Below are 27546 nucleotides of genomic sequence, written 5' to 3' on the forward strand. Positions count from 1 at the left end.
TTATATCAGAGAAATAATTAAAAATCTTAAACTATTCAGCCTCTCCATCTGTAAACAAAAAAAGTGTTAAAAAAGCTCCAACATTGACAGCTATTTCTCACTTATGTTATTCTATATTTGCACTATTATGTCATTTGTAAGTTATTAATGATATTAATTTTTGAGGATAAGAATGGAAACTCAAAAATATTGGAATGAGTGAAAATGCATTCATTGCCTCTCTACAAGCAACTGAAAATGATTGTTATTCTAAAGGCCCTGTCCCACTTTCCCGAGTTACTCACAAACTCTCCCGAGTTTTCCCCTTGATTCGAACTCGGGGAATGTCGGTAGCGAATCCGTAGGAGTCTGTAGATGTTTCATAGCGGCTCGTAATGCCAGCCGTAGGAACTCGAGGCATCAGGTAAGTCGGGACGTTTTTTCAACATGTTGAAAAATGTCCACTAGTTAAAAAAATAGCCCCGAGTACCTACAAACGGCTATTACCGTAATTCTCCGAGTTCGAATCAAGGGGAAAACTCGGGAGAGTTTGTGAGTAACTCGGGAAAGTGGGACAGTGCCTTAACTTACAACCCATCTACAGCTAAACACATTTTAAACCCCAAATTTGTCCGTGAAAATTTAAACAATTTTATTGGTGTTCAGGTATTTAAAAAAACCTTAAATACTATCCCTTAAATACAAGATGTATAGATACTATACAAAACTGAATGGCATACTCTTGTGCAAGCATTGAAAAAAAAAATTCAGATCTACAATGTTGTATGAAAGAATACAATTTTAATAACACAATCTATAAAATATAGAAACAAAAATTGGTCAATTCCCATTCATTCAGAAATAAAGGTCGCTATATACAGGAAATGTTGATGACACTTTCTTGAAACCAACAAACCAGACATCAAAAATCAAGTTATTTTGATGTCTCTGCAGAAGTTTGGTATTGGTACAAATAGCGTTGAAAGTAGTCTGCAATCTCTCTTGTGAAATTTACATTGTGGTATTTTATAAAACAAGTCTTTGCAAGCAAATAATTTGTTACAGTCCCAGAAGTCTTTTAGCATCTTCACTTTGAGCCATTAGAGCTTCACTAGCATATTTCTGCAACAGTTCCATTTTCTTCCTTCGTACAAGCGCCTCTTCAACCTGCAATGATAAAAATAAAAAAAGTCATCAAATTATCCAATACCCAAATATAATCCAAACTGAAAATTACATCAAGTGCTTAAAACGAAATGCTGTAAAGCAGAACAATTTGCCACTATTGAAAGAGCTCAAACAAAGTTACACATGAAGCACTCGTGATTTATATTCACTCAAGAATGTCCTTTGGACGACAGCCCAGCATCTGACTGTCATTTTTAGAGCAGCATATCTTTCCAAATTCGGAATAATTTAAAATAAGAAATATACAAAAGTGATAAAGGTCTTCTTCAGTGTTTAGAATGTCTTCACAATCCCCTTACCTCTTTCTGTGATGGTACAGGAACATGAGCTATAAATTTTTGCTGGTCTTCGTCTCCTTCCATCTGTTCCTCATCGTCTTCATCAGACTAAAGAACAAAGTATATATATTGATGTGAGGGGGGAAAAAATATAATATATAAAATTAATATCATTAATAACTTACAAATGACATAATAGTCCAAATATAGAATAACATAAATGAGAAATAGCTGTCAATGATCAGTCTTCCATGCATAATATAATTTATATATTTAAAAAACAGATCTTAAAGTATTGAGATAACCATCTCACTATTTCAACTGATGTAAAAGTCCCAACGTGCCCAATCATTCCCTGTAACACACTCCCTCGAGCATGGCAAAATCCTTGCAAATATTTTCTGCACTTTTCCTGTAGCTGGGTGGCCAAAACTGAACGCAATACTCCAAATTCCCCGGGATGGCGAATCACAGTCCCCGGGATGGCCAGACTGTCATATGAGGAAAGATTGGAAAGACTGGGCTTGTATTCACTGGAATTTAGAAGAATGAGAGGGGATCTTATAGAAACATATAAAATGATAAAAGCACTGGACAAGCTAGATGCAGGAAAAATGTTCCCAATGTTGGGGGAGTCTAGAACCAGGGGGCACAGTCTAAGAATAAAGGGAAGGCCATTTAAAACTGAGAAGCGATAAAACCTTTTCACCCAGTGTTGTGAATTTGTGGAATTCTCTGCCACAGAAGGCAGTAGAGGCCAATTCACTGGATGAATTTAAAAGAGAGTTAGATAGAGGTCTAGGGGCTAGTAGAATCAAGGGTTATGGGGAGAAGGCAGGCACGGGTAACTGATTGTGGATGATCAGCCATGATCACAATGAATGGCGGTACAGGCTCGAAGGGCCAAATGGCCACCTCCTGCACCTATTTTCTAGGTTTCTAAATTGAAACTTATACAATGGCAACATAATTATAACTTTATAGCAATAAAAATGGACCAGTAATGACTAATTCTATCAATTGTGCACAGCCAGAAATTGAATCAGACAAATATTGGCACATGTGTCTCACCCCTTATTCAAATTACGTTTTTCTCAGACAGCTTCAGGATATGACATTCGTCAGGGGGGGAAATAACATGTAGGGGGGAAAGAAGAAAACAATAATAAACAGAGAATAAGAGGTGGTGGGTTTCTTAAATGGGTGAGCAGAGAGACAGAGGGGTGTAAAATGTGGGTAGAAGCAATAGGTAGCAAGGTGAAAAGTAAAAGTGGCAGGCAGACAAATCCAGGGCAATTTTTGTAGTTCATCCATGCAGTCTTTAAATGCCTTCCATTGCATATCCACCATCAACCCTTTAAGAATTAATTCACCTGTTTCTGACTGCAAGGGACTTACATTTGTTTTAACTAATCTCTTTCTCTTCACATATCTATAAAAACTTTTGCAGTCAGTTTTTATGTTCCCTGCCAGTTTTCTTTCATAATCTATTTTCCCTTTCCTAATTAAGCCCTTTGTCCTCCTCTGCTGGTCTCTGAATGTCTCCCAGTCCTCTAATAGGAGGCTGCAAGGTGACTTGGATAGGCTGGGTGAGTGGGCAAATGTATGGCAGATGCAGTATAATGTGGATAAATGTGAGGTTATCCACTTTGGTGGCAAAAACAGAAAAGCAGACTATTATCTAAATGGTGGCCGATTGGGAAAAGGGGAGATGCAACGAGACCTGGGTGTCATGGTACACCAGTCATTGAAAGTAGGCATGCAGGTGCAGCAGGCAGTGAAGAAAGCGAATGGTATGTTAGCATTCATAGCAAAAGGATTTGAGTATAGGAGCAGGGAGGTTCTACTGCAGTTGTACAGGGTCTTGGTGAGACCACACCTGGAGTATTGCGTACAGTTTTGGTCTCCAAATCTGAGGAAGGACATTATTGCCATAGAGGGAGTGCAGAGAAGGTTCACCAGACTGATTCCTGGGATGTCAGGACTTTCATATGAAGAAAGACTGGATAGACTCGGCTTGTACTCGCTAGAATTTAGAAGATTGAGGGGGGGATCTTTTAGAAACTTACAAAATTCTTAAGGGGTTGGACAGGCTAGATGCAGGACGATTGTTCCTGATGTTGGGGAAGTCCAGGACAAGGGGTCACAGCTTAAGGATAAGGGGTAAATCCTTTAAGACCGAGATGAGAAAAACATTTTTCACACAGAGAGTAGTGAATCTCTGGAACTCTCTGCCACAGAGGGTAGTCGAGGCCGGTTCATTGGCTATATTTAAGAGGGAGTTAGATGTGGCCCTTGTGGCTAAAGGGATCAGGGGGTATGGAGAGAAGGCAGGTACGGGATACTGAGTTAGATGATCAGCCATGATCATATTGAATGGCAGTGCAGGCTCGAAGGGCCGAATGGCCTACTCCTGCACCTATTTTCTATGTATCTATGTCACCACCTCAACCTATATACAGCACTGTAGCAAATATAGTTTGTTGTAGAATGTCAGGTAAATCTTAATTATATCGACAATTTATTTTGAATGGTATTCAAAAATTATATATTTGCTATGCTTCCAGTGGCCTAGAGTGGTAGGAGATTTGTGGAAATTTTGGATGCCCATCGGATAATTGCAGTCTCATCCACTGAATGGCTCCTGCCTCCCAGTCTATGAAATCATCTGCATTGGTAGAAATAAAACAGAGGAAAGCAGAGATTTATTAAATGAGAGATTGAAAGATGTTTGTGTCCAGAGGTCCTGGGTGTTCTTTTACATAAATTATTGAAAGACAACATGCTTGTACAGGATATAATTAAGAAAGCAAATGCTACACTGGACTTATCGTACGAATATTTGAGTATGAACAAAAATATCTGACAGCCATTACACCGGATCAAAATTAAATTGTATCTGCAAAATTGTGTACAGATCTAGTCTCTCTACCTTAGGAAATATATATTTGTAATAAAAGTGCAATGGAGGTGCCCCTGGTTGATTTATTTGGCGGTGAATTGTCTATCCATGGATAGGATTGTGCCTATGCGCTCAGCAGAGTTTAGAAGAGCAAGGAATCATCTCATAAAACATGCGACATTTTGTAAGGGCTTCACAGTGTTTATGCAAGGGCAATATTGTTTCACCGTGCTGAGTGTCCAGAAATAACAGTCTGGCCAGTCAAAACTGAGATAAGAAAAAACATACATCCAGAGTACTGAATCTTGAAGAGATTTTGTAGACTCAGATTGATAGATTTCTGGATTAACGAGAACTGAGGGAAAAGGGTTAGTACTAAAATGTGGCAAAAGATCAGCCATGCCCTTGTTGAATGGCCAACTTCTGCTTCTGTTAAGAAAATAAATGGTAGAACAGGCCAAGCAGCTTCATAACTAACAAGATTATGGTTGATCTTCCTCACATAATGTTCATGCCACCGCCTCATGGTCCTTGATGATCAAATAAGAATCAATACATTTCAAATTTGAATTAAATAGATGACCATGTCTCATTTTATTTTATAGTTTCGGTCAAGCACTTAACACCAAATTATGGATAATTACAGCACAAAAGTTCCCCAATTCAGACCTTTGTTCGGAAAAAGGTTAGTTAACCTCATCCAACTTTTTAACTTTTGGGCTGGATTCTTGTACATTACAACTGAAGAAGTAATGTTGAATGGTCTCGACCCCAAATGTCATCTATTCCTTTCGTCCAGAGATGCTGTCTGATCTGATAAGTTACTCCATCTTTTTGTGTCTATCTTCAGTCTAAACCAGCATCTACAGTTCCCTCCTATACATAAAGTGCTTGTTACATGTACTGCAGTTAACTGGGCAGCTAGTTCAAAATCCCAGAAAATGTGAATGTATACTAATCCGATACAAATTTTTGAAGGGCATTTACCTCATCATCTTTCACTGCGTAGATATTCACTTCTTCTTCTTCCTCCTCTTTAAAACCTTCATTTGCAAGCCGGGCCTCTTTATCTTCCTTCCACTTTTTCACTGCGTCTGCTATAACTAAAATGGGGGGAAAAATATGAAATATTCCTAACACTTCCCAGATATTCAAAGAAATGCAAATTGATTCCAAGTTGTTTGCCTTAGTGCATGGTACAAATTCTCAGCTTGAGATGCTTGCAATGACAGGGGTCAAACAGTACCACAAGAAATTCAATACCTTAGTTGTACAGTCAAGGTCTTCAAAATGCCACATCACATCAACTGTATCACCAGCTTCATACATTCACAATGTACAATACCACTTCAAACTTGGATTGTTTTCTTTGGAGGATGAGGGGACATGACAGAAATGTATAAAATTATGAGAGGCGTGACAGGGTAGACAATCACAACCCTTTTCCCAGGGAAGGAAAGTCAAATACGAGAGAAGATTTAAGGTGAGGGGAGCAAAATTCAAAGTGGATATGCAATGTAATTTTGTTTTGTCACAGTGGTAGGTGCCTGGGTGGATATAGATATGATAGAGGCCTTTAGATTGGCACATGAATATGTTTGGAATGGAGGGATGCTGATCATGTACAGGCAAAAGGGATAAGTTTCATTTGGCAACATGCGCGTCATAAACATTGTGGGCCGAAGGGCCTGTTCTTGTGCTGTACTGTTCTATGTTCATTGCATAGCACCACTGGCAGCCTCACATTCACATAATAGTCAACCCTGATCAAAGATACTTAATGGTATTCAGTGACACTTTTCCATTGCAGACAAAAGTGGCCCATGTTATAGGCAAAGGCACATCTGAAGTGAGCAAATGGTTACTAAAGTCTGTGGCTAGAGACAGAATGGAATCATCTATTATGGGATCATCTAATAATTCTCATCAAATCCATCTCTTCACCCCACATGACAAATCCAAGGGTGACAATAAAATCAGAGCATTGGAATCAGTGTATAACGTTGGCACCTAAACCCCCCCATTGATGCGTAGATTTGGCTGAAATGCAAATGACTGTCACAGAATAGACATTGTTTGCTCCCAGCAGAGCAGGCAATAATGGAGCTTACGGTTGTAGTAACATGAAGATAAAATGTGATGCTTACAAAATAGCCAATTTTCACTCAATATCCTGTGAAGAAGCTTATTACTGTCGTGAAGCCACATGCTTACTCTATACGCTACACTCTGGTAAAAGAGAAACAGTTAACTCTCTGGTCATGGAGTATGACAGTTACCCTTCCTGTTGCACGACTGATTTTCTTTTGGCCATTTCTATTTGCTAATGTTGATGTTAAATTGGTTCAGATATCTGAATGCACAAGTAGCACATCATATCATGGTGCCTTGTTGCAAATATGACCCGACATCTGCTTGAAACATCCAGCATTGGTGTGTGGTGAACTACAATATCTCATACACAGCAGGGACAGGCCCTTTGGCCCAATTTGCCCATGCACAAGCTGCCCCATCTACACTAATCCCACAAGCTTGCCTCGCGCCCATATCTCTCTAAACCTTTCCTATCCATGTACCTGTCCAGATGTCCATGTACCTGTGTAAAATGTCATACACAGAATGACCTTGGTACTTACTAGCTGGTGTGGTCTTTCACACTATTATGCATTATTGCAAATTTCAGTGGCATGCTTTTTTCTGAACCACAGATAGGAGAATTGTTCCAAGCAAAACAGCAGTGAACATGGCCACGTCTAGAGCATTTCCCCAGCACTTCCCTTCTGCTCTCGGCTGAACCCTAAAGAGATGCTTACAGCTGCATCCAGATTCTTTCAGAACCTCAGCAACACTGTCTCCAGACAGCAACTTTAAAGTCCAGAAACACCGAATTCTTAGTACATGTTATACACACGACATTGTCAAAATGTTAAACTCCAAATTATCAGCATAACATGCTGTAATTGTCTGCCAACACAGCACGCTTCCAGCAGTTACAAACTCCCAACAGGGTAGCTGGTATGACACGTGCTTCATGTGCAATCACATATTGGAATCAATCAGCCGCACAAAAAAGGTCAAAATAAAATCAGTCATGCCACAAAATTACCACGATTCAGGACGTTATGCTGGCAATCACACGTGGACTAATACAATTTTTAAAAATAACATTAACTTCAATTAACCTGATGAAAGCAAATCATTTATTTTAAAATGACATTTTGTATTCAGAAATAATTAGTCCATGAAGAAAGACTAAAATAAATGCCAAGGCAGTAGATGGTAGTGGCTGACAGAAGCAAGGTATCTAGTTTCAAACAAAACTATCATTTATCAATATTGCAGAAACTAATGAGGTTTGCAACTTGATAAAGATGGAGAGCATCGCAAAAGATTTCCTCACTGTGCAAATCACAAACACATGACTATCCTTCATCAATTTAATCATATACCCATGATCACTGGCCATTTCCCACAGAATGAGTTACGCTAGCAGTTCACAAAATGGACATTGTTTGGGCAGATAAGTGGCTTCTCACTATACCACTTTGTCCGTTAGAATCAGTGATTCACTTGGGTTTAAAATGAAATCCAGACCGCTGCCACCCTGGACATCACCCACATTTTTCAGTCTCTGCCATCACTACAAGTAGAAACATGCAGGTAACTAATATAGAAGAAAAGTCATTTTTCGAGGCATTCAGATTAGCAGTTTAAAAGGTTTGCTATTGCTAAAGTGTCTTTATAAAATACTGAGCCAACGATGAAAAATATGTAATCAGAAAAAAAACACCCAACTAGACCGCAGAACATATAGTCAGGACGACTAGCTAAGCTCCACTGGCAGCAATTACAGCTCTTGAGCAGTTCAAGTCAAGTCACATTTCATCATCAATAGTAGTAATTAATGCCATCAATAAGGTTACAGTAAAAACGTTGTTATCCTAATTTTGCCATCCAGCATTTTTGGTAACCCGTATTTCAGAAGGGAGAGGTTGGCATTCTTGGAAAACTAGTCTTTGTTTTGGGGGCTCAGCAATGTCACTCAGCACTCCAGTCTTTCCATCACCTAGTCTTTGTTTTGGGGGCTCAGCAATGTCACTCAGCACTCCAGTCTTTCCATCACCGTTGGAAACTTTTATTGATGTTTATCAACATGAGGACCAAAGTTGTGCCAATGAAAGTCAAAGAAGCCATTATGAGACTGAGAAACAAGGTAAAACTGTTGGAGACATCAGCCAAATATTAGGCTTACCAAAATCAACTGTTTGGAACATCATTAAGAAAAAAAGAGCACTGGTGGTTAAAATCACATTGGAACTGGCAGGCCAAGGAAGATTTTATACATTTTGATTTCACCATGTCTTTATAACAGCTGTGTTTAAACACAGTCCCCCCCTGTCAGGCAGATCAGAAATACTTTGGGAGACATGGCTTCACATGACCATTGTTAGGTGTGACTTCAATTGCCTCCTTAATGCAGAGGCTACACTGCAAGAGCAAACTACTTTGTTTGGTTAGCAGCAAAAAATAGGATGGCCAGGTTACAGTTTGCCAAGAAGTACTTAAAACAGTAACCACCATTCTAGAAAAAGGTCTTGTGGACAGATGAGATGAAGATTAACATATCACAGTGTTGGCAAGAGCAAATTATGGAGGCGAGAAGGAACTGCCCAAGATCCAAAGAAGCCATTACCTCACTGTGAAACATGGTGGTAAAACTGTTATGGAGATGTATCAGCCAAATATACTGGCTTACAAAAATCAACTGTTTGGAACATCTTTAAGAAGAAAGAGAGCACTGGTGAGCTTACTAATCACAAATGAACTGGCAGGCCAAGGAAGACCTCCACAGCTGATTACAGAAGAATCTTTATAATATCTTTATAATAATAAAGAAAAATCCCCAAACACCTGTCCGGCAGATCAGAAATACTCTTCAGAAGTGGATTTGTCACTGACCACTGTCCGCTGAAGACTTCAAGAACAGAAATGCAGAGGCTACACTGCAAGATGCAAACTACTGGTTAGCAGCAAAAATAGGATGGCCAGGTTACAGTTTGCCAAGAAGTACTTAAAACAGCAACCACCATTCTAGAAAAAGGTCTTGTGGACAGATGAGATGAAGATTAACATATCAGAGTGTTGGCAAGAGCAAATTATGGAGGCGAGAAGGAACTGCCCAAGATCCAAAGAATACCACCTCATCTGTGAAACATGGTGGTGGGGGTGTTATGGCCTGGGCATGTATGGCTGCTGAAGGTACTGGCTCACTTATTTTCATTTATGATACAACTGCTGATGGAGTAGCATAATGATTTCTGAAGTGTATACACACATTCTATCTGCTCAAGTTCAAACAAATGCCTCAAAACTCATTGGCCGGCGGTTCATTCTACAGCAAGGCAATAATCCCAAACATACTGCTAAAGCAACAAAGGAGTTTTTCAAAGCTGGTCAATGCTGACCAAAAATGGTCAATTTAGAGTGGCCGCCAATCACCCAATCTGAACCCAATTGAGCATGTCTTTTATGTGCCGAAGGGAAAACTGAAGGGTCTAGCCCCCAAAACAAGCATACGCGAAAGATGGCTGCGAAACAGGCCTGGCAGAGCATCACCTGAGAAGGCATCCAGCAACTGGTGATGTCCATGAATCACAGACTTCAAACAGTCATTGCATGCAAAGGATATGCAACAAAATACTAAACATGACTGCTTTCATTTACACGACATTGCTGGGTCTCAAACATTATGGTGCCTCTGAAACGGGGGGGGGGGGGGGGGGACTATGTATAAACACTGCTGTAATTTCTACATGCTGAAACCAAAATGTATAAAAATGGCCTTTATTAAAATCTGACAATGTGCACTTTAACCACAAATGATTTTTTCTATTACAAATCTCAAATTGTGGAGTACAGAAGCCAAGCCATGCTTTACTCTTCGCACAGCTTCTGAATTTAGTAAATAAAGATTCCATATTGGCTGTCATTCCATCCCCAAATCAGCATTGGAATTAAGAGTTTCTTCTGGACACTGTAATAGCAGTCAAGGCGATTCAGGATAAGAGGTTACAAGAGTCAAAAGTTACTACTATTAGATTTTCATTGTCTGCTATAATGCAGATCAAACGTTACCCAAGCTTTGCTGTCTTCATTTTACACTGTTTAGAGATTTTGCAGATACCTGTACAATGTTGGCACCCGTTGAGCACATCATTCAATGACTGATCTAACAATTATTTTCACACATGGAATATATCATTGTGGCACTTTGAAGATCTCCTTAATATCTTTGCCCTTCAAGACCCAAATACAGAACATGAGATAAATTTAATCCACCAACAACCCCCCTCCCCCCATGCATACAAACACATGTTTCCAAGTCACAGCAACCGTTTCGATGCGCATTCCAAAATGTTTCATTATGATTCGCTTGTGAAAAACAAGAGTTGCTAATCTAGTACACTGCAAAACATTTCCATTCCCCCATTTGAACTTGTCATGGTCAATACATGGAATTCCATGCTGATAATCTGGCACGTGATTACAGAGAGATTAACTGAACACATAACAAAGCCATCATAATCAAGATGCATCTTCTAACAAATGTCCTAGCTATACCCCTGATGCATATCCTATCAGTATGTACCATATTGTAGGCTTCATTTCTAAACAGGGGTCTTATTTGTTCAGCTGATCGACTTTCGACAAAATTAGTTTGCCTCTATCATGATGTTGTCAATTTTATTTTGTGGGAAAATAACTGCATGAAAAAAAAAAGAGACTAAAAACTAAACCGGCATTTAAAGGCTTGTGTATAATGTGAAATTAATTATAATAATACATTAAATCCATGGCACTAAAAACGCCGGCGTGAAAATATTTAATTCCAGAAATCATGTTGGGATGATAGCCACATCTATTAGCTCCATTTACAATATATCCAAAGTGAACATTAAGGAATGTGCTAGAACTGATTAATTTTATCAATATGATGCAGCCTCCCACATATACAAGGTTCTTTAGTTTTGATTACCTTTTTTCTCAAGCTCTTGTTCCAAGGGTAGAAGGACACCATCATCTTCATCTCTGTAACCATAATAATCTGCATCAATGTCTTTCATGAGCTCGGCACGAGTTTTCCGTGGTGGGGCAGGTGCTTCAAACAAACAAAGAAGGGCATGGAATCATTAGGTAAAACAAAAATAGACAATTTTCTGAATTTCTTGTGCAAATTATATTACACATACAAATATAATTTAAAAAATGTTTATCATTAACTTATTTTCCTATGCTCAAAATTGAGCATACCTGAACGATCACACTAAATTATTTAAAAACTCCATTCTTTAAAATTAGTTTAAATATATATATAATTTTCGGCTTTTGCCTTAATACCACAAGTACATACAAATCTTTATATTGCACTGAAATATGTTTAAGAATTTAGTTTTAAAATGAGTGCTTGTAACTTGTTAATTTTTTATCGGAGAGATTAGCTGATGAGTCTCCTTGTTATAACTGGAACCAATACTTGATAAATGCACAAAGTGCCATAGAAAGCCAAAGTAGACAACTTGTGGATAGCTTTCTTTTGAGTTCAGCAGCAATCACTGTTGCTTTGCCATTGACAGTAAAGCAATGTGCCTCAACAAGCTGGTGTATTGCAGTGGAATAGAAACATAATGCAGTGCCCTAATAGATTCCTAACATGTCAACCCATAGTTGCTGTCTAATGAGATTTCAGGGTACTCAAGTGAGTTTATTGTCACGTGTCCCTGGACAATGAAATTCTTGCTTTGCTTCAGCACACAGAACATAGTAGGCATTTACTACAAAACAGATCAATGTGTCCATATACTATAATATAAATATATACACACATGAATAAATAAAATGATAAAGTGCAAAGAGTTTTGTCCGAGCCAGGTTTAATAGCCTGATGGCTGTGGGGAAGTAGCTATTCCTGAACCTGGTTGTTGCAGTCTTCAGGTTCCTGTACCTTCTACCTGAAGGTAGCAGGGAGATGAGTGTGTGGCCAGGATGGTGTGGATCTTTGATGATACTGCCAGCCTTTTTGAGGCAGCGACTGCGATAAATTCCCTCGATGGAAGGAAGGTCAGAGCCGATGATGGACTGGGCAGTGTTTACTACTTTTTGTAGTCTTTTCCTCTCCAGGGCGCTCAAGTTGCCGTACCAAGCCACGATGCAACCGGTCAGCATGCTCTCTACTGTGCACCTGTAGAAATTAGAGAGAGTCCTCCTTGACAAACCGACTCTCCGTAATCTTCTCACAGTACTCGCAGCAATGTTCTTAAAATCCTGATCACGAGGCATTTGAATGCTGGATAGCAACAAATTAGAGACCAGTTCTTTGGGAAAAAGACGTTTTCTTACATGGTCTCTTAATGAATAATTTTTATAATTTTGTTAAAAGATTTTACTAAATGTTTACTTGTGAAGAATCCCAATATTAAAATGGATAATCTGGACAGATTATACACTGTGTTGAATTAATACATCTTACCCAGAGCAGATACCTTGTTGTGTTCGAACAAGTGATGCAAAATGGCGCAAGGATATAAAGTGAAATGAGAATTGGGTTTAATAGCGCGAATCCTGTGAATGATTAAGCAGAGTGACAACATATGTAGGCTAACAAATTAAAAATTAAAATCTACATGCTACCAGGAATGATCAACATCCATAGAAATTTTCAACAGATCAATGTTTTCAAAGCACGATGTGGAGAAAATGAAACTTATTTTTTACATACGCTCTCTTTCAAACAGTTCTCTGACTCCTGGCAAATCTTTTGCTGCTCCAAAATATTTGTATCCTCTATTGCCTGGAACTTCTTTCCCCTCATGATCCAACATCTTTGGTCCAAATTTCTAAATTAAAAAATAAAGGCTTATAAAGTGTTCAGAACCATTTCAGGAATGTTTTACACAAAATTATGTTGCTTACTCCATAATCAGGACCTCCCAACTCCTTTATTCGGACTTCCCAGTGGCCTTTCTCTCGAAGCAACTTATTGATTTCATCGTTAAGATCTCGTATCCGAAATTCTCCCAAACCAGCTGTAAAAGAGAATATGTAACTCCATCACATGCATTGGGTTTTTTTTTTTTTTTTTTATAATGGGAATACCTAAAATTGGAAGCATTTTCGAAACTTACCATTTTGTATCTGTGCCACTTTTTTGGAAATTTCGCTTATGATCTACAAAACAAAGATTTAGTTATTAAATAGATGATAAATTAATATTATTTACATATATAAATGTATGCTTAAAAATGTCGTCCTGATTTATCCTAAAAACTATATTATGGCAACAAGCATAAATAAATAATGCTCATAAAGCATATATGAAGCATTAAAATACCATTTGAATTTTCACAGATAGCAGGTAAAATTGCATTAATGTATTGATTCATGCTTAAAACTGCTTGTCCAATTCTAACACAAAGCCACAGTTGGTGAGAAGTGCTTCAGACACTATTGTATTACTGAAGAAAACTTTTGACAAACTATTTATGACCACAATCTTCAATTAAACATTACTGAAAAATAATGGGTTGGATCATGTGCTAGTTTGGATGGAGATTGGACATTGGACGATGGAGTACAGAAAGTCCAAACCCTGGCATTCTTTGCTAGTTATGAAACCATGTTTAAATATCTAACACCCATTCACATTTATTATAAACTTAAAATGGAGCTCAATAATAAAAAGACAGTATCCATAAACACACAAATACAATTTGAAATAAATTTAGAGAGCAACCTGCCTTTTCTTTTGTCTCCTAATCTGCACATCCAGCATCCCCACTGAAATGAACACAGGCGCAGACATGGTGCCAAATCTAACCAAAGGTTGTGAAAGTGGAATTCCCACATAACCATGGGGAATCCCAGCAAAGTTGCACCCCACTGCTGGACTCCAATGACCAGAATAGCCAACAAAACTCAGCAATATTCTGCCCAATTTGACTAAAGGTAGAACTATCTCTCAACACTACACTGTTATTAGTAGCTAATACTGTTGGTAATATTGAAACAAATGCTGTTCTGTATTTGCTTTACACCAGATTGCATAAAAGATTTGTCATTAAAAAGATTTATTAATTATGTCATTTATTTTACTTCACTGCTGTTGTCCATGTATGATGAGAAAAATATAAACTTAAGTTACAATCACTGCTGTTCTAAAACACGTTTCTTTAAAAAAAAATGCAGGGATACGCAGACGCTTCATCGCTTTAATTGAATACCACTTAAAACTAATGCTAAGATCAAGTATTAACTTAGTTTTAAGTATTATGCAATAAGAGATTCCCAGGCATCTTTGGTTACATTAATGTTGATCCACATGTAAAGATATGGAGAAAACTGATTATTTGCAGATTCACATTATGTTCATTGATGCCACAGAACAATGAATGAATTAGAAAGAAAAATCCAATGAAACCATGCAAAACACACAATAGTGGACTAACATTTGAATATGATTGTATCCCTTATCCACAATGACAAAAGCCATGTATCATTGGTTCAATATGATTTTTTTTCATTGATGTCCTTATTTAGAAGGGTGAGAGGCGATCTTATTGAAACAAAAAGATTATTAAGGGTTTGGACACGCTAGAGGCAGGAAACATGTTCCCGATGTTGGGGGAGTCCAGAACCAGGGGGCACAGTTTAAGAATAAGGGGTAAGCCATTTAGAACAGAGATGAGGGAAAACGTTTTCACACAGAGAGCTGTCTGTGAAATTCTCTGCATAAGGCAGAGCAAAGAGGTCCTTCTGCAGTTGTACAGAGCACTAGTGGGACCACACCTGGAGTATTATGTGCAGTTTTGGTCCCCTAATTTGAGGAAGGACATTCTTGCTATTGAGGGAGTGTAGCGTAGGTTTACAAGGTTAATTCCCGGGATGGCGGGACTGCCATATGCTGAGAGAATGGAGCAGCTGGGCTTGTACACTCTGGAGTTTAGAAGGATGAGAGGCGATCTCATTGAAATATATAAGATTGTTAAGGGCTTGGACACGCTAGAGGCAGGAAACATGTTCCTGATGTTGGGGGAGTCCAGAACCAGGGGCCACAGTTGAAGAATAAGGAGCAAGCCATTTAGAACGGAGACGAGGAAACAATTTTTCTCAGAGAGTGGTGAGTCTGTGGAATTCTCTGCCTCAGAGGACAGTGGAGGCAGGTTCTCTGGATGCTTTCAAGAGAGAGCTAGATAGAGCTCTTAAAAAGCAGAGTCAGGGGATATGGGGAGGAGGCAGGAACGGGGTACTGATTGGGGATGATCAGCCATGATCACATTGAATGGCGGTGCTGGCTCGAAGGGCCGAATGGCCCACTCCTGCACCTATTGTCTATTATTTTAATCTCCTAATTTTAGGAAGGACATCCTTGCTATTGAGGCCGTGCAGTATAGGTTCAAAAGGTTTATCCCCGGGATGGCGGGACTATCATAAGAGGAAAGATTGGAAAGACTAAATTCACTGGAATTTAGGATGAGAGGGAATCTTATAGAAACGTATAAAATTATAAAAGAACTGGACAAGCTAGATGCAGGAAAAAAATTCCCAATGTTTGGGGAGTCCAGAACCAGGGCCACAGTCTAAGAATAAAGGGGAGGCCATTTAAAACAGAGATGAGAAAAAACGTTTTCACCCAGAGAGTTGTGAATTTGTGGAATTCTCTGCCACAGAAGGCAGTAGAGGCCAATTCACTGGATGAATTAAACAAAGTTAGATAGAGCTCTAGGGGCTAGCGGAATCAAGGGAAATGGGGAGAAGCCAGGCACAGGTTACTGATTGTGGATGATTAGCAATGATCACAATGGTGGTGCTGGCTCGAAGTGCCAAATGGCCTCCTCCTGCACCTATTTTCTAAGTTTTCTATGTTTAACATGCTGTTACAAAAACCACACAGCAGATTGTTGGGGCTGAGAAGTCTTCCAGAATCTTGGTTTAAACACAAGATTTTACTTACTTGTCGCCTCCATTTCTCTGCTTTATGCAATTCACTGCACTCTGATGCGAGGAATGGTCTCCTCTCCTACTGAAGAGACGGAGACAGTAATCAATATTTAGACTACACCAAAAGGAACACTAAAGCTTACTGATAACATTAAAGCCACATTATTCCTCAACAGCTAATCCTGAAGCTATGTATGTATGAATGAATGAATAAGTTTATTGGCCAAGTATTCACGTACAAGGAATTTGTCTTGGTACTCCACCCGCAAGTGACAACATGACAGACAGTGACAGTTAGGAATGATACATAAAACATTAATAATAAAACATTATTTGATTAAGCATGTGAATTAAATAAAATACCAGAGCAAAAGGAGGCTACAGATTTGTGGTCATTGAGTAGAGCTATTACTCGTGGAAAAAAGCTGTTTTTATGCCTGACTTTGGCAGCTTTGACAGTCCAGAGGGAAGTGATTCGAAGAGTTTGTGGCCATTGTGAGAGGGGTCAGAGATGATCTGACTCGCTCGCTTCCTGGCACTTGCAGTGTACAGTTCGTCAATAACCTTCTCAGCTGATTGGACGATTCGCTGCAGCCTCCGGATGTCGTGCTTGGTGGCTGAGCCAGACCATGATGGAGTAGGTGAGGACAGACTCTACGATGGCCATATAGAATTGGACCATCATTGCCTGTGGCAGATTGTGCTTCCTCAGCTGCTGCAGGAAGTACATCCTCTGTTGTGCCTTTTTGACTGTGGAGTTGATGGTAGCCTCCCACTTAAAGTCCTTGGAGATGATGGTTCCCAGGAAATTAAAGGACTCCACAGATGTGACTGTGGTGTTGTTGATGGTGAGAGGGGTGAGGGGAGGGGGAGCTCTCTAAAAGTCTACTATCAATTCCACTGCCTTAAGAGCATTGAGCTCCAGGTTGTTGCGATGGCACCAGGACGCCAGCTGTGTCACTTCCTGTCTGTAGGCAGATTCCTCCCCATCCTGGATCAGTCCAATCAGGGTTGCGTCATCCGCAAACTTGAGAAGCTTGACAGAGGAGACAGTGGAGGTGCAGTCATTGGTGTATGTAGTATGTATGTAGAATTCAAACTATTATTTTGCTGGAAGAATTCTCTGTTAGCCTGGCATTACTCCACACTTCATCACAAGAGCATAATTAAACCACGTAACGTACTGAATAACCTGACCAATAAGCCACGTATTTTGCTTGCTCTGTGTATTTTAAATATATTATTTCAATTTATAGGTGTATTGAATTTTATACAAATGGTTATCTTTACTGCATCTCTACAAAAACTGAAAATAACAATCACTGACCTTAACTTTTCCGTCTTCCAGCTGCGCTTGGCGAAATCTCGCCAAAGCAGTCCTAAAAAATAATTATAATGAATTACTAATTCACCACTCAAAAATTAATAAGGATCTGCCATTGCAGCAGAATTTTAAGGGCTTTAAAAGTAGAGCTTGATTACAAGTTAAAATGAACATGCAGAAAAAACACTAATATTTTAAAATAATAAGAGGCTAACTGTAAGAATTTATATTCACTATTAAACTTGCGATGATGCGGATACTAGTTTCTAAATCTTAAAAATTCATGTCAATCTAAAAATTAATATGTTTTCGCTCTTCAACAGATTTAAAATCAACTTTATTCAAGTGAGAGATCTCAAGCGAGAGCTTGTATGTAAAAGCAAGTAAATATGAATGGAATGATTAAGTCCAGGTAGATGAAGAAACAGAAACAACAATTCTAATATTACAAAATCAGTAAAACTTTGTGAGGAGCTATTCCATTTTGATTTACCAAATTATATTGTTAATTTACTTACATTGCCTTCTCTGCATTTCGAGCCTGTAAACACGGAAAAAAAACATACAAAAGTTATAATTCAGAAAAATGTTATACGAGTATTTCATTCTACTCGAATTTGCTGACAGAAGTCTAAAATGTGCAGCGAAATGGTGATTATTGAAAAGAAATTCCCACAAAAATATATGAAACCACTTCCCAATCTTCTAATTCACTAGAAGATGCACCAATAACATTTTGTGTTTCACTGTCCTTAATAAACCCAGAATATTCTACGAGCATTCTGAAGAAGGGTTTTGGCCCGAAACGTTGCCTATTTCCTTCGCTCCATAGTCGCTGTTGCACCCGCTGAGTTTCTCCAGCAATTTTGTCTACTTTCGATTCTCCAGCATCTGCAGTTCCTTCGTGAACATATTCTACTAGATTACTGGGAAGCAGTATTGAATCAAACGAATTTCAAAAGTTTAAAATTCTGAAACTAGTTATATTATTATCAAAATGTACCACAAACCCTAAAATATAGGTTTATCTCCTCGAGTAATAATGTGCAAAAAATACTCCCTCCAAAATATCAATCTACCAACTTTATGCTGACAAGCTTTGGGGTTAATTCACAGAATTAAAGATAGCAAAGTCAGGGGATATGGGGAGAAGGCAGGAACGGGGTACTGATTAGGGATGATCAGCCATGATCACAATGAATGGCGGTGCTGGCTCGAAGGGCCAAATAGCCTACTCCTGCACCTATTGTCTATTGAATACTCCAATTGTATCCAACATGAAGGACATTGATAAACCCAAAAATAGAATTAGACTGCAGCAAGATAGGTGTAGTATAGGAAGTAATTGGACAGCGGAGAGGAGTGGTGATTGGAGAATGAATTTCATTTCTGAAAAAGAATAAATGGATAACATAGGCATTTATTTCTAAAAATGAAATTCTGATTAAATATTGTTTTTGCAATGTTGTTTCATAACATCAATATGCCTAAGAAAGGTGTCAAATTAATCAAAATAGATAAAAGTATCCCTGAAATAAAAGACAATGCAAGAAATAGACATGACCTTGCACCAAAATGAACCCGTTATACTTTCTATAGATTGGATATCGCCTTACTTGCTGAGCATTTCAAGCATTTTTATTGTTACTTAAAATTTCCGGCATCTGTAATATTTTCCTTTTCACACATTATTGAAAAGTTACTTCATTAATTTAAACTTTATCGACTCTGGCTACTTTGACATAAAACCTTTGGAAATATATTATCTATAGCCACAATAGAAATAGAAAAATGAAGCATAACAGGGATTATCCAAAGCCACATGTTTGAAATCATAATGTGTAGGAAGGAAATGCAGATACTAGTTTACACCCAAGATAGACACAAAATGCTGGAGTAACTCAGCGGGACAGGAGGCAGCATCTCTGGAGAGAAGGGTCTCGACCCAAAATGTCATCTATCCCTTCTCTCCAGAGACGCTGCCTGTCCCGCTGAGTTACTCCAGCACTTTGTGTCTATCTTGGGTTTAAACCAGCATCTGCAGTTTCTTTCCTATTAATTACAGGGTGGACCATCACGTACCATGGTGAAGCTGGGTCACTCTCCCACACACCAGCACACGCCTCAGTGCAGCCGCGACACCGACACCGACACCAACACCAACAGCAAGAGCAAGAGCAGCAGCAACAGCAACAGCAGCAGTAGTAGAGGAGCAGGAAGCGGAGCCGCGGCGTCGAAGGTCAGAGTTCGGGGGGGAGTGGCGCTGATTGGACGGAGACGCGGGGTTTACGGGGACACGTGATGTACCTGTTGGCGCGCGCGGCCAACGGTCCCTGTGCGGGGCGGGAGCGCGCGCGGCCAACGGTCCCTGGGCGGGGCGGGAGCGGGCGCGGTCACCAACGGTCCCTGTGCGGGGCGGGAGCGCGCGCGGCCAACGGTCCCTGTGCGGGGCGGGAGCGCGCGCGTCACCAACGGTCCCTGTGCGGGGCGGGAGCGCGCGTCGGCCCACGGTCCCTGTGCGGGGCGGGAGCGCGCGCGGCCAACGGTCCCTGTGCGGGGCGCGCGCGGCCAACGGTCCCTGTGCGGGGCGGGCGCGCGCGCGGCCAACGGTCCCTGTGCGGGGCGGGGGGCGCGGACGGCGTGCGGGGCGGCGTCCAACGGTCCCTGTGCGGGGCGGGGGGAGCGCGCGCGGCCAACGGTCCCTGTGCGGGGCGGGAGCGCGCGCGGCCAACGGTCCCTGTGCGGGGCGGGAGCGCGCGCGTCACCAACGGTATGTAGAATAATAATATATAACTAGACCAGGTGCGGTTCTTCAAGGCAATATTCCACCACTGACCCATAGCCCCCAACTGCGACTCGCCTCACCATCTTCCCCCCTCATCCCCAGCACTCCCTCCTCTTTTCCCTCTTCTCCTCCCCCTCCCCTCCTCCCCCACTCCCTCCCACACCTCTCCTTTTCCCCCTCTCCCCTCAGTCACTACCCCCTCCATAACCCCCCCTCCTCTCCATCTATTTACCTGCTCCCCAACTCCCCCACCCCCTATCCCACCACCCCCACTATGGAAATCGCATTATTTTTCTTTAAAATAACCTAAACACAATGTTCGCTGTTAATGAAAACGGACGAATTTGATTAAAACAGGCTTTTAATTTAATCGGGATTTTTTTGTAACTGAGATTCAGAATCCCATTCATTGTATTGTCATTGTGACGTTGAACGGGGCTGACGGGCAAGGCAAGTGGAAACGTGATTTTTGTAAAGTTTAAAATGTCAATAACTTGTAAAATATACCATAAATCTGAATGAAACGTTTAATTTACATTACAGAACAATGGTGAGTAAGTTGGGCCAAAAATTGTAGCGCTATCGTGTACCGTTTTGGCGGGGTTTTGGGATCTCATGCACACGTACGCATACAAACAAACATGATGAGAGTTTTAGTAATATATAGATAGATAGATAGATAGATAGATAGATAGATAGATAGATAGATAATAATAATATGTGCGATCGTGTTCCAGGCTGATCTCAATACCCCCAGGTCCTCTGCTGCACATGAACCGTCCATAGACACAAAATGCTGGAGTAACTGCTGGACTGGCAGCATCTCTGCAGAGAAGGAATGGGTGATGTTTCGCGTTGAGCCGCTTCTTCAGGCTGAGTTAGGGGCGAGGGAAATGAGAGATATAGAACAAATGAATTAAAGATATGCAAAACAGTAAGGAAGATCATGGAAACGGTTCATTGTTGGCTGTGGGAAAGGTGAAAATGAGTTGTACAGACATTGAAACTTAGCAGGACGATAGTAGAAGCTCTACGTGGAGACATTACTTGTGGGAAATTCAGGAATTTAATCAGGAAAAAATGTGTGCTTTAGACTACGGTATGCATAATGAATAGGACCCAAGAATGTATTGTGGAAGACAGGATCTGTTGTACATGTCCAAGGTTCATTGAAGGCTGCGGCAGAGGTAGATTAGCTACATAACATAGAAAATAGGTGCAGGAGTAGGCCATTCAGCCCTCCGAGCCAGCACTGTTATTCAGTCTGATCATGGCTTATCATCCAAAATCAGTACCATGTTCCTGCTTTTTCCCCATATCCCTTTATTCCGTTAGCCCTAAGAGCTAAATCTAACTCTCTCTTGAAAATGTCCAGTGAATTGACCTCCACTGGTTTGTGTGGCAGAGAATTCCACAGATTCATAACTCTCTGGGTGAAAAGGTTTTTCCTCATCTCAGTCCTAAATGGCCTACCCCTGATTCTTAAACTGTGACTCCTGGTTCTGGACTCCCCCAACATCGGGAACATTTTTCCTGCATCTAGCCTGTCCATCCCCTTAGGAATGTTGTATGTTTCTACAGTGCCCTTCATAATGTTTGGGACAAAGACCCATTTATTTATTTTTGCCTCTGTACTTGAGATATGTAATAGAAAAAAAATCACAAGTTAACGTGCACATTGTCGGATTTTAATAAGGGCCATTTTCATACATTTTGATTTCACCATGTAGAAATTACAGCAGTGTTTATACATAGTGTTTCCTCCCCCCCCCCCCCCCCCCCCATTTCCGGGCACCATAATGTTTGGGACACATGACAGCAATGTCATGTAAATGAAAGTAGTCATGTTTAGTATTTTGCTGCATATCCTTTGCATACAATGACTGCTTGAAGTCTGCGATTCATGCACCACCAGTTGCAGGGTGTCTTCTCTGGTGATGCTCTGCCAGGACTGTATTGCAGCCATCTTTAGCTTATGCTTGTTTTGGGGGCTAGTCCCCTTCAGTATTCTCTTCAGCATATAAAAGGCATGCTCAATTGGGTTCAGATCGGGTGATTGACTTGGCCACTCAAGAATTGACCATTTTTTAGCTTTGAAAAACTCCTTTGTTGCTTTAGCAGTATGTTTGGGATCATTGTCATGCTGTAGAATGTACCGCCGGCCAATGTGCTGTGAGGCATTTGTTTGAAGATAGGATGTATCTATACACTTCAGAATTCATTATGCTACTACCATCAGCAGTTGTATCATCAATGAAGATAGGTGATCCAGTACCCCACCACCGTGTTTCACAGATGAGGTGGTATGCTTTGTATCTTGGGCCGTTCCTTCTCTCCTCCATACTTTGCTCTTGCATCACTCTGATATATTAATCTTCGTCTCATCTGTCCACAAGACCTTTTTCCAGAACGGTGGTTGCTGTTTTAAGTACTTCTTGGCAAACTGTAACCTGGCCATCCTATTTATGTGGCTAACCAGTGGTTTGCATCTTGCAGTGTAGCCTCTGTATTTCTGTTCATGATGTCTTCTGCAGACACTGGTCATTGACAAATCCACACCTGACTCCCGAAGCGTGTTGCTGATCTGTTGGACAGGTGTTTGGGTTTTTTTCCTCATAGAGGGAATTCTGTCATCAGCTGTGGAAGTCTTCCTTGGCCTGCCAGACCCTTTAGAAACATAGACATAGAAATTAGGTGCAGGAGTAGGCTATTCGGCCCTTCGAGCCTGCACCGCCATTCAATATGATCATAGCTGATCATCCAACTCAGTATCCTGTACCTGCCTTCTCTCCATACCCCCTAATCCCTTTAGCCACATCTAACTCCCTCTTAAATATAGTCAATGAACTGGCCTCAACTACCTTCTGTGGCAGAGAAATCCAGAGATTCACCACTCTCTGTGTGAAAAATGTTTTTCTCATCTCTGTCCTAAAAGATTTCTCCCTTATCCTTAAACTGTGACCCCCCGTTCTGGACTTCTCCAACATCGGGGAATTAGTAAGCTCACCAGTGCTCTCTTTCTTCTTAATGATGTTCCAAACAGTTGATTTTGGTAAGCCTAATGTTTGGCTGATGTCTCTAACAGTTTTATTCTTATTTCTCAGTCTCATAATGGCTTATTTGACTTTCATTGGCACAACTTTGGTCCTCATGTTGAAAAACAGCATGAAGGAGGCTATTAAACACACCTGAGCAATTACAAACGCCTGTGAAGCCATGTGTCCCAAACATTATGGTGCCCTGAAATGGGGGGCACTATGTATAAACACAGCTTCTACATGGTGAAACCAAAATGTATAAAAATACCCTTTAATAAATTCTGACAATGTGCACTTTAACCACACGTGATTTTTTTCTATTACAAATCTCAAATTGTGGAGTACAAATAAATAAATGATTCAGATTCAGATTCAATTGTCAGTGTACAGTGTACAGTGTACAAATGATGGGTCTTTGTCCCAAACATTATGGAGGGCACTGCATAAGATGTCCTCTCATCCTTCTAAACTCCAGTGAATACAAGCCCAGTCGACCCATTCTTTCATCAAGTGTCAGTCCCGGGAATTAACCTGGTGAATTTAAGCTGCACTCCCTCATTAGCAAGAATGTCCTTCCTCAAATTAGGAGACCAAAATGCACACGATATTCTGAGCACGGTCTTACCAGGGCCCTGTACAACTGCAGTGGGACCTCCTTGCTCCTGAACTCAAATCCTCTCACAATGAAGGCCAACATGCCATTAGCTTTCTTCACTGCGTGCTGTACCAGCATGCTTACTTTCAGTGACTGATGTACAAGGACACCCATGTCTTGTTGCACCTCCCGTTTTCCTAATCTGATACCATTCAGACACCATTCATTGAGTCTGAAGAAAGGTCTCGACCCGAAATGTCACCCATTCCTTCTCTCCAGAGATGCTACCTGTCCCGCTGAGTTACTCCAGCTTTTTGTGTCTTATCTACCTTTCAGATAATAATCTGGCTTCCTGTTCTTGCCACCTAAGTGGATAGCCTCACATTTATCCACATTGTACTGCATCTGCCCATTCACCCAACCTATTCAGATCACCCTGCAGCCTCATAGCATCCTCCTCACAGCTCACACTGCCACCCAGCTTTGTGGCATCCGCAACCTTGGAGATGTTACATTAACTGAGGTCCCAGCACTGAGCCTTGTGGTACCCCAGAAGGTGTATATGGAATACCTTATTAGCTAGAATGTAGAATAAAAGAGTAAGGTAGTACAGTAGGAAGGGTCTCGACACAAAACATCACCTAATCCTTTTCTGGAGGGATTCTGTCTGAAGTGCTGAGTTACTCCAGCATTTTATGTCTACTATATAAAATATTAGGCTACATCAGGAATGCTGTGTTATTGTCTCTACATTATAGAAAGGACTAGACGAAGTGGGACCCGTTGGCTCCATAACTTCCCTCCCTACCCCCTCCTATCCCTCACTCCTCATCTCCCCCTAGCCCTCCCAACTATCCATCCTCACCTCCTACAATCCCTCTATTCCCCACTCCCTACCTCCCCCCTCCTCTCCCTCTATTCCCCCTCTTCCCCCACTCTCCCTCCTCCCTCTTCTTTTCCGTCTCCTCCTACCCTCCACGAATCCCTCCCTCACCTCTTCTTTTCCCTACCCTCAGTCACTGCCTCCATCTCTCCCTTCCCTACTACCCTCCTCTCCCTCTATCCCCTCTCCTCTAGTACTCTCCCTCCTCACCTCCCCAGGATCTCGAGGTTGTCGCTCCTCTCCTTGCGTGCCCCGGAGGAGCAACCGGCATGGGGGGTGGGGGAAAGCTTGGAGAAAAGACAGGGGAAGAGCCATGGGGGAGAGGGGGGTATCACGGGGGAGAGGGGCAAGAACCAGCGAGGGGTACCAGAGGGGAAGGGGCTGGAGCTGCGGGGAGTTGCGATGGCGGTGCGTTTGGGACTCGCAGCGGGCGCTGGACATTCTCCTCCGCCGGGATCAGATTCACCACTTTCCGTTTGGCGACATCTGCCGCGCCGCTTCCGGCCCCTCCAAAAATTGTGTCTGGTGGAGACCTCTGCTGGCCACTTACAGCGTCCCTCAGCTCCAGTAAAGACGCGATGGCGCGGGAAGGGGCAGACCGTCCCGGGGAGTGATAGAACAGACCAATCTGTGCGCCACTGACTGGCAGGAGAGGAGATCAATCTGTGTACTTGCGGTTTTCATGATTTTTAAGCCTTTATAATATACTACCGATCGGAACTGGAACTTGTTGCACTTGCAGCACAGTAGAACGATGAGTGAGCTGATTGAAAAATCGTAGCTCTATCGCAAACCGTTTTTGCGCAAATAGAAAAACCACGCAAACCGGAAGAGCACAATATCAGAGTTTTAGTTATGTACAGATAGAAGATATGATATGATGGGAATTGATAGGTATAGAGAAATGCAGCTGGATAAACTGAGTTTGCTCGTCTTTGTAACAGAAAAGGCTGAATAAAACCTGATGAAGTTATACAAATTTGTAAAGAGTATAGGTAGGAATCGATAGTGATAAACCTTTTTTCCTGACTTGTCTTTAAGCAGAGAGCCAGAAGATAGACACAAAATGCTGGAGGGTGAGGCAAGATCTCTGGAGACACAAAAACCTGGATTAACTGCATGATTATTGATAAGGTAAATATTAATATTTACTTTGTATGGCTAAAACAGACTATGGTAAGCAGACTTAATAGTTAACAGACCTGATATTATGAGTGGGGGTGGGGTGGTGGTGGTGTAAAACATTATGCTGAAGGTTTTCATCTTCAATTCCTTGACTGAAGAGTATTGGGAGCAAAGTCAATTATAATTCTCTAAAGGGAAGTGAATAAATTTATGAGGGGCGTTGTTAAGAAAAGCATTTCACTTGACTAGTTACATAGTTCTTTCAAAGATTCAGCATAGCTGCCTTCTCTTATTTAATATAAATCTCCAAGGTAACCAGAGATTGCTGTAAGATGAATAGCTATTTACAATTAGGCTCCTAAAGATGCATGTGGGACAAGATATATAGGTTTTAGTTTGCCATAAGTTACTGTGAAATTTGTAAAAAAGTGTTGAAATGCATTCCTTCTTAATGAGCCTGATTCCTGGAGATGACACAGGCAAGCAGCAGGAATGCTAAAGTAAGAATGAAGTCTGCGCAGCTGTCGTTTGTCAGTCTTGGAACGGCAGTACTTGTGTTTAATTTCAAACACTTTATAGTGTATATGCTTTATAGATGGTAATCTTTTTCAACTTTGTTTTTTAACACTCTTTAGTTATTCATTTGCCTGATGAAACTGATGATGGTAAAGCTGACATTTACTGCGTGACTCTCATTGCACTTGAGAAGGTGATGGTGAACCACCTTCATGAACACCAGTTTATGAAAAGTTGGAAAAAATATTGCACTGAAATTCTATACATGCGAAAACAAATTAAGTATATTTGGATTCTAATAAAATCTGACGACTGAAAACTTTGGGGAAGCATGTCTAATGAAACCTATTATACCAATGAAAATCTTTCATAAGTTATCAGGATAGCAAAAACATTAAGTATTTCAAATCACAGTGGGTTTCTTCATTTTTATCTGAAAACTTATTTTCAGATATTGTCACAGAATTATTATTTATGATGTAAATTATAAGAGAATTAAACATGAAGAGTCCATTTAGTTTTTACTTCGATTATTATGTGTAGATTTATGAACATTCTTAGGAATGAAGCCATCACCAAAGATTCTAAAGCAGACAAAGGAATTTGAAGCGGAACATTGAAAGTGACAGATAGACACAAAAAGCTGGAGTAACTCAGCAGGACAGGCAGCATCTCTAGAGAGAAGGAATGGGTGGCGTTTCAGGTCACGACCCTTCTTCAGACTAGTTAGGGAAAAGGGAAACGAGAGAGATAGACAATGATGTAGTGAGATAAAGAACAATGAATGAAAGATATGTGAAAAAAAACGATGATAAAGGAAACAGGCCATTGTTAGCTGGGTTACTGGGTTGTCATCGTTTACTTTTTTGCATATCATTAATTCATTGTTCTTTATTTCTCTACATATCTCTCAATTCCCTTTTCCCTAACTAGTCTGAA

At 40.7% G+C, this 27546-nt stretch overlaps 1 protein-coding gene and 1 long non-coding RNA gene across 9 annotated transcripts; one reads left to right on the plus strand and one right to left on the minus strand.

Annotated features, from left to right (window-relative positions):
- Positions 1 to 760: 760 nt before the first annotated feature.
- isy1 (ISY1 splicing factor homolog) lies at positions 761 to 19871 on the minus strand. Its single transcript, XM_055648209.1, has 11 exons — positions 19748 to 19871; positions 18184 to 18206; positions 17669 to 17720; positions 16355 to 16420; positions 13530 to 13572; positions 13318 to 13430; positions 13124 to 13241; positions 11384 to 11506; positions 5335 to 5450; positions 1467 to 1553; positions 761 to 1146 (listed from the first exon to the last, which is right to left on the minus strand). Exons 1-11 carry the CDS (start codon positions 19748 to 19750, stop codon positions 1039 to 1041), a joined length of 852 nt encoding a protein of 283 aa, XP_055504184.1. The 5' UTR covers positions 19751 to 19871; the 3' UTR covers positions 761 to 1038.
- Positions 19872 to 19963: 92 nt separating this feature from the next.
- LOC129704837 (uncharacterized) lies at positions 19964 to 26926 on the plus strand. Of its 8 annotated transcripts, none has more exons than XR_008724794.1 (3): positions 19964 to 20029; positions 26011 to 26100; positions 26727 to 26926. It is a non-coding gene; the product is annotated as an uncharacterized LOC129704837 (long non-coding RNA). The 8 variants fall into 8 exon arrangements; XR_008724792.1 differs by lacking the exon at positions 19964 to 20029 and adding an exon at positions 20058 to 20102; XR_008724793.1 differs by lacking the exon at positions 19964 to 20029 and adding an exon at positions 20064 to 20102 and having other exon boundaries at positions 26008 to 26100.
- Positions 26927 to 27546: the final 620 nt, after the last annotated feature.

This window comes from Leucoraja erinacea, chromosome 16 (genome assembly GCF_028641065.1).
Source record: "Leucoraja erinacea ecotype New England chromosome 16, Leri_hhj_1, whole genome shotgun sequence".
Classification (NCBI taxonomy): Eukaryota; Metazoa; Chordata; class Chondrichthyes; order Rajiformes; family Rajidae; genus Leucoraja; species Leucoraja erinaceus.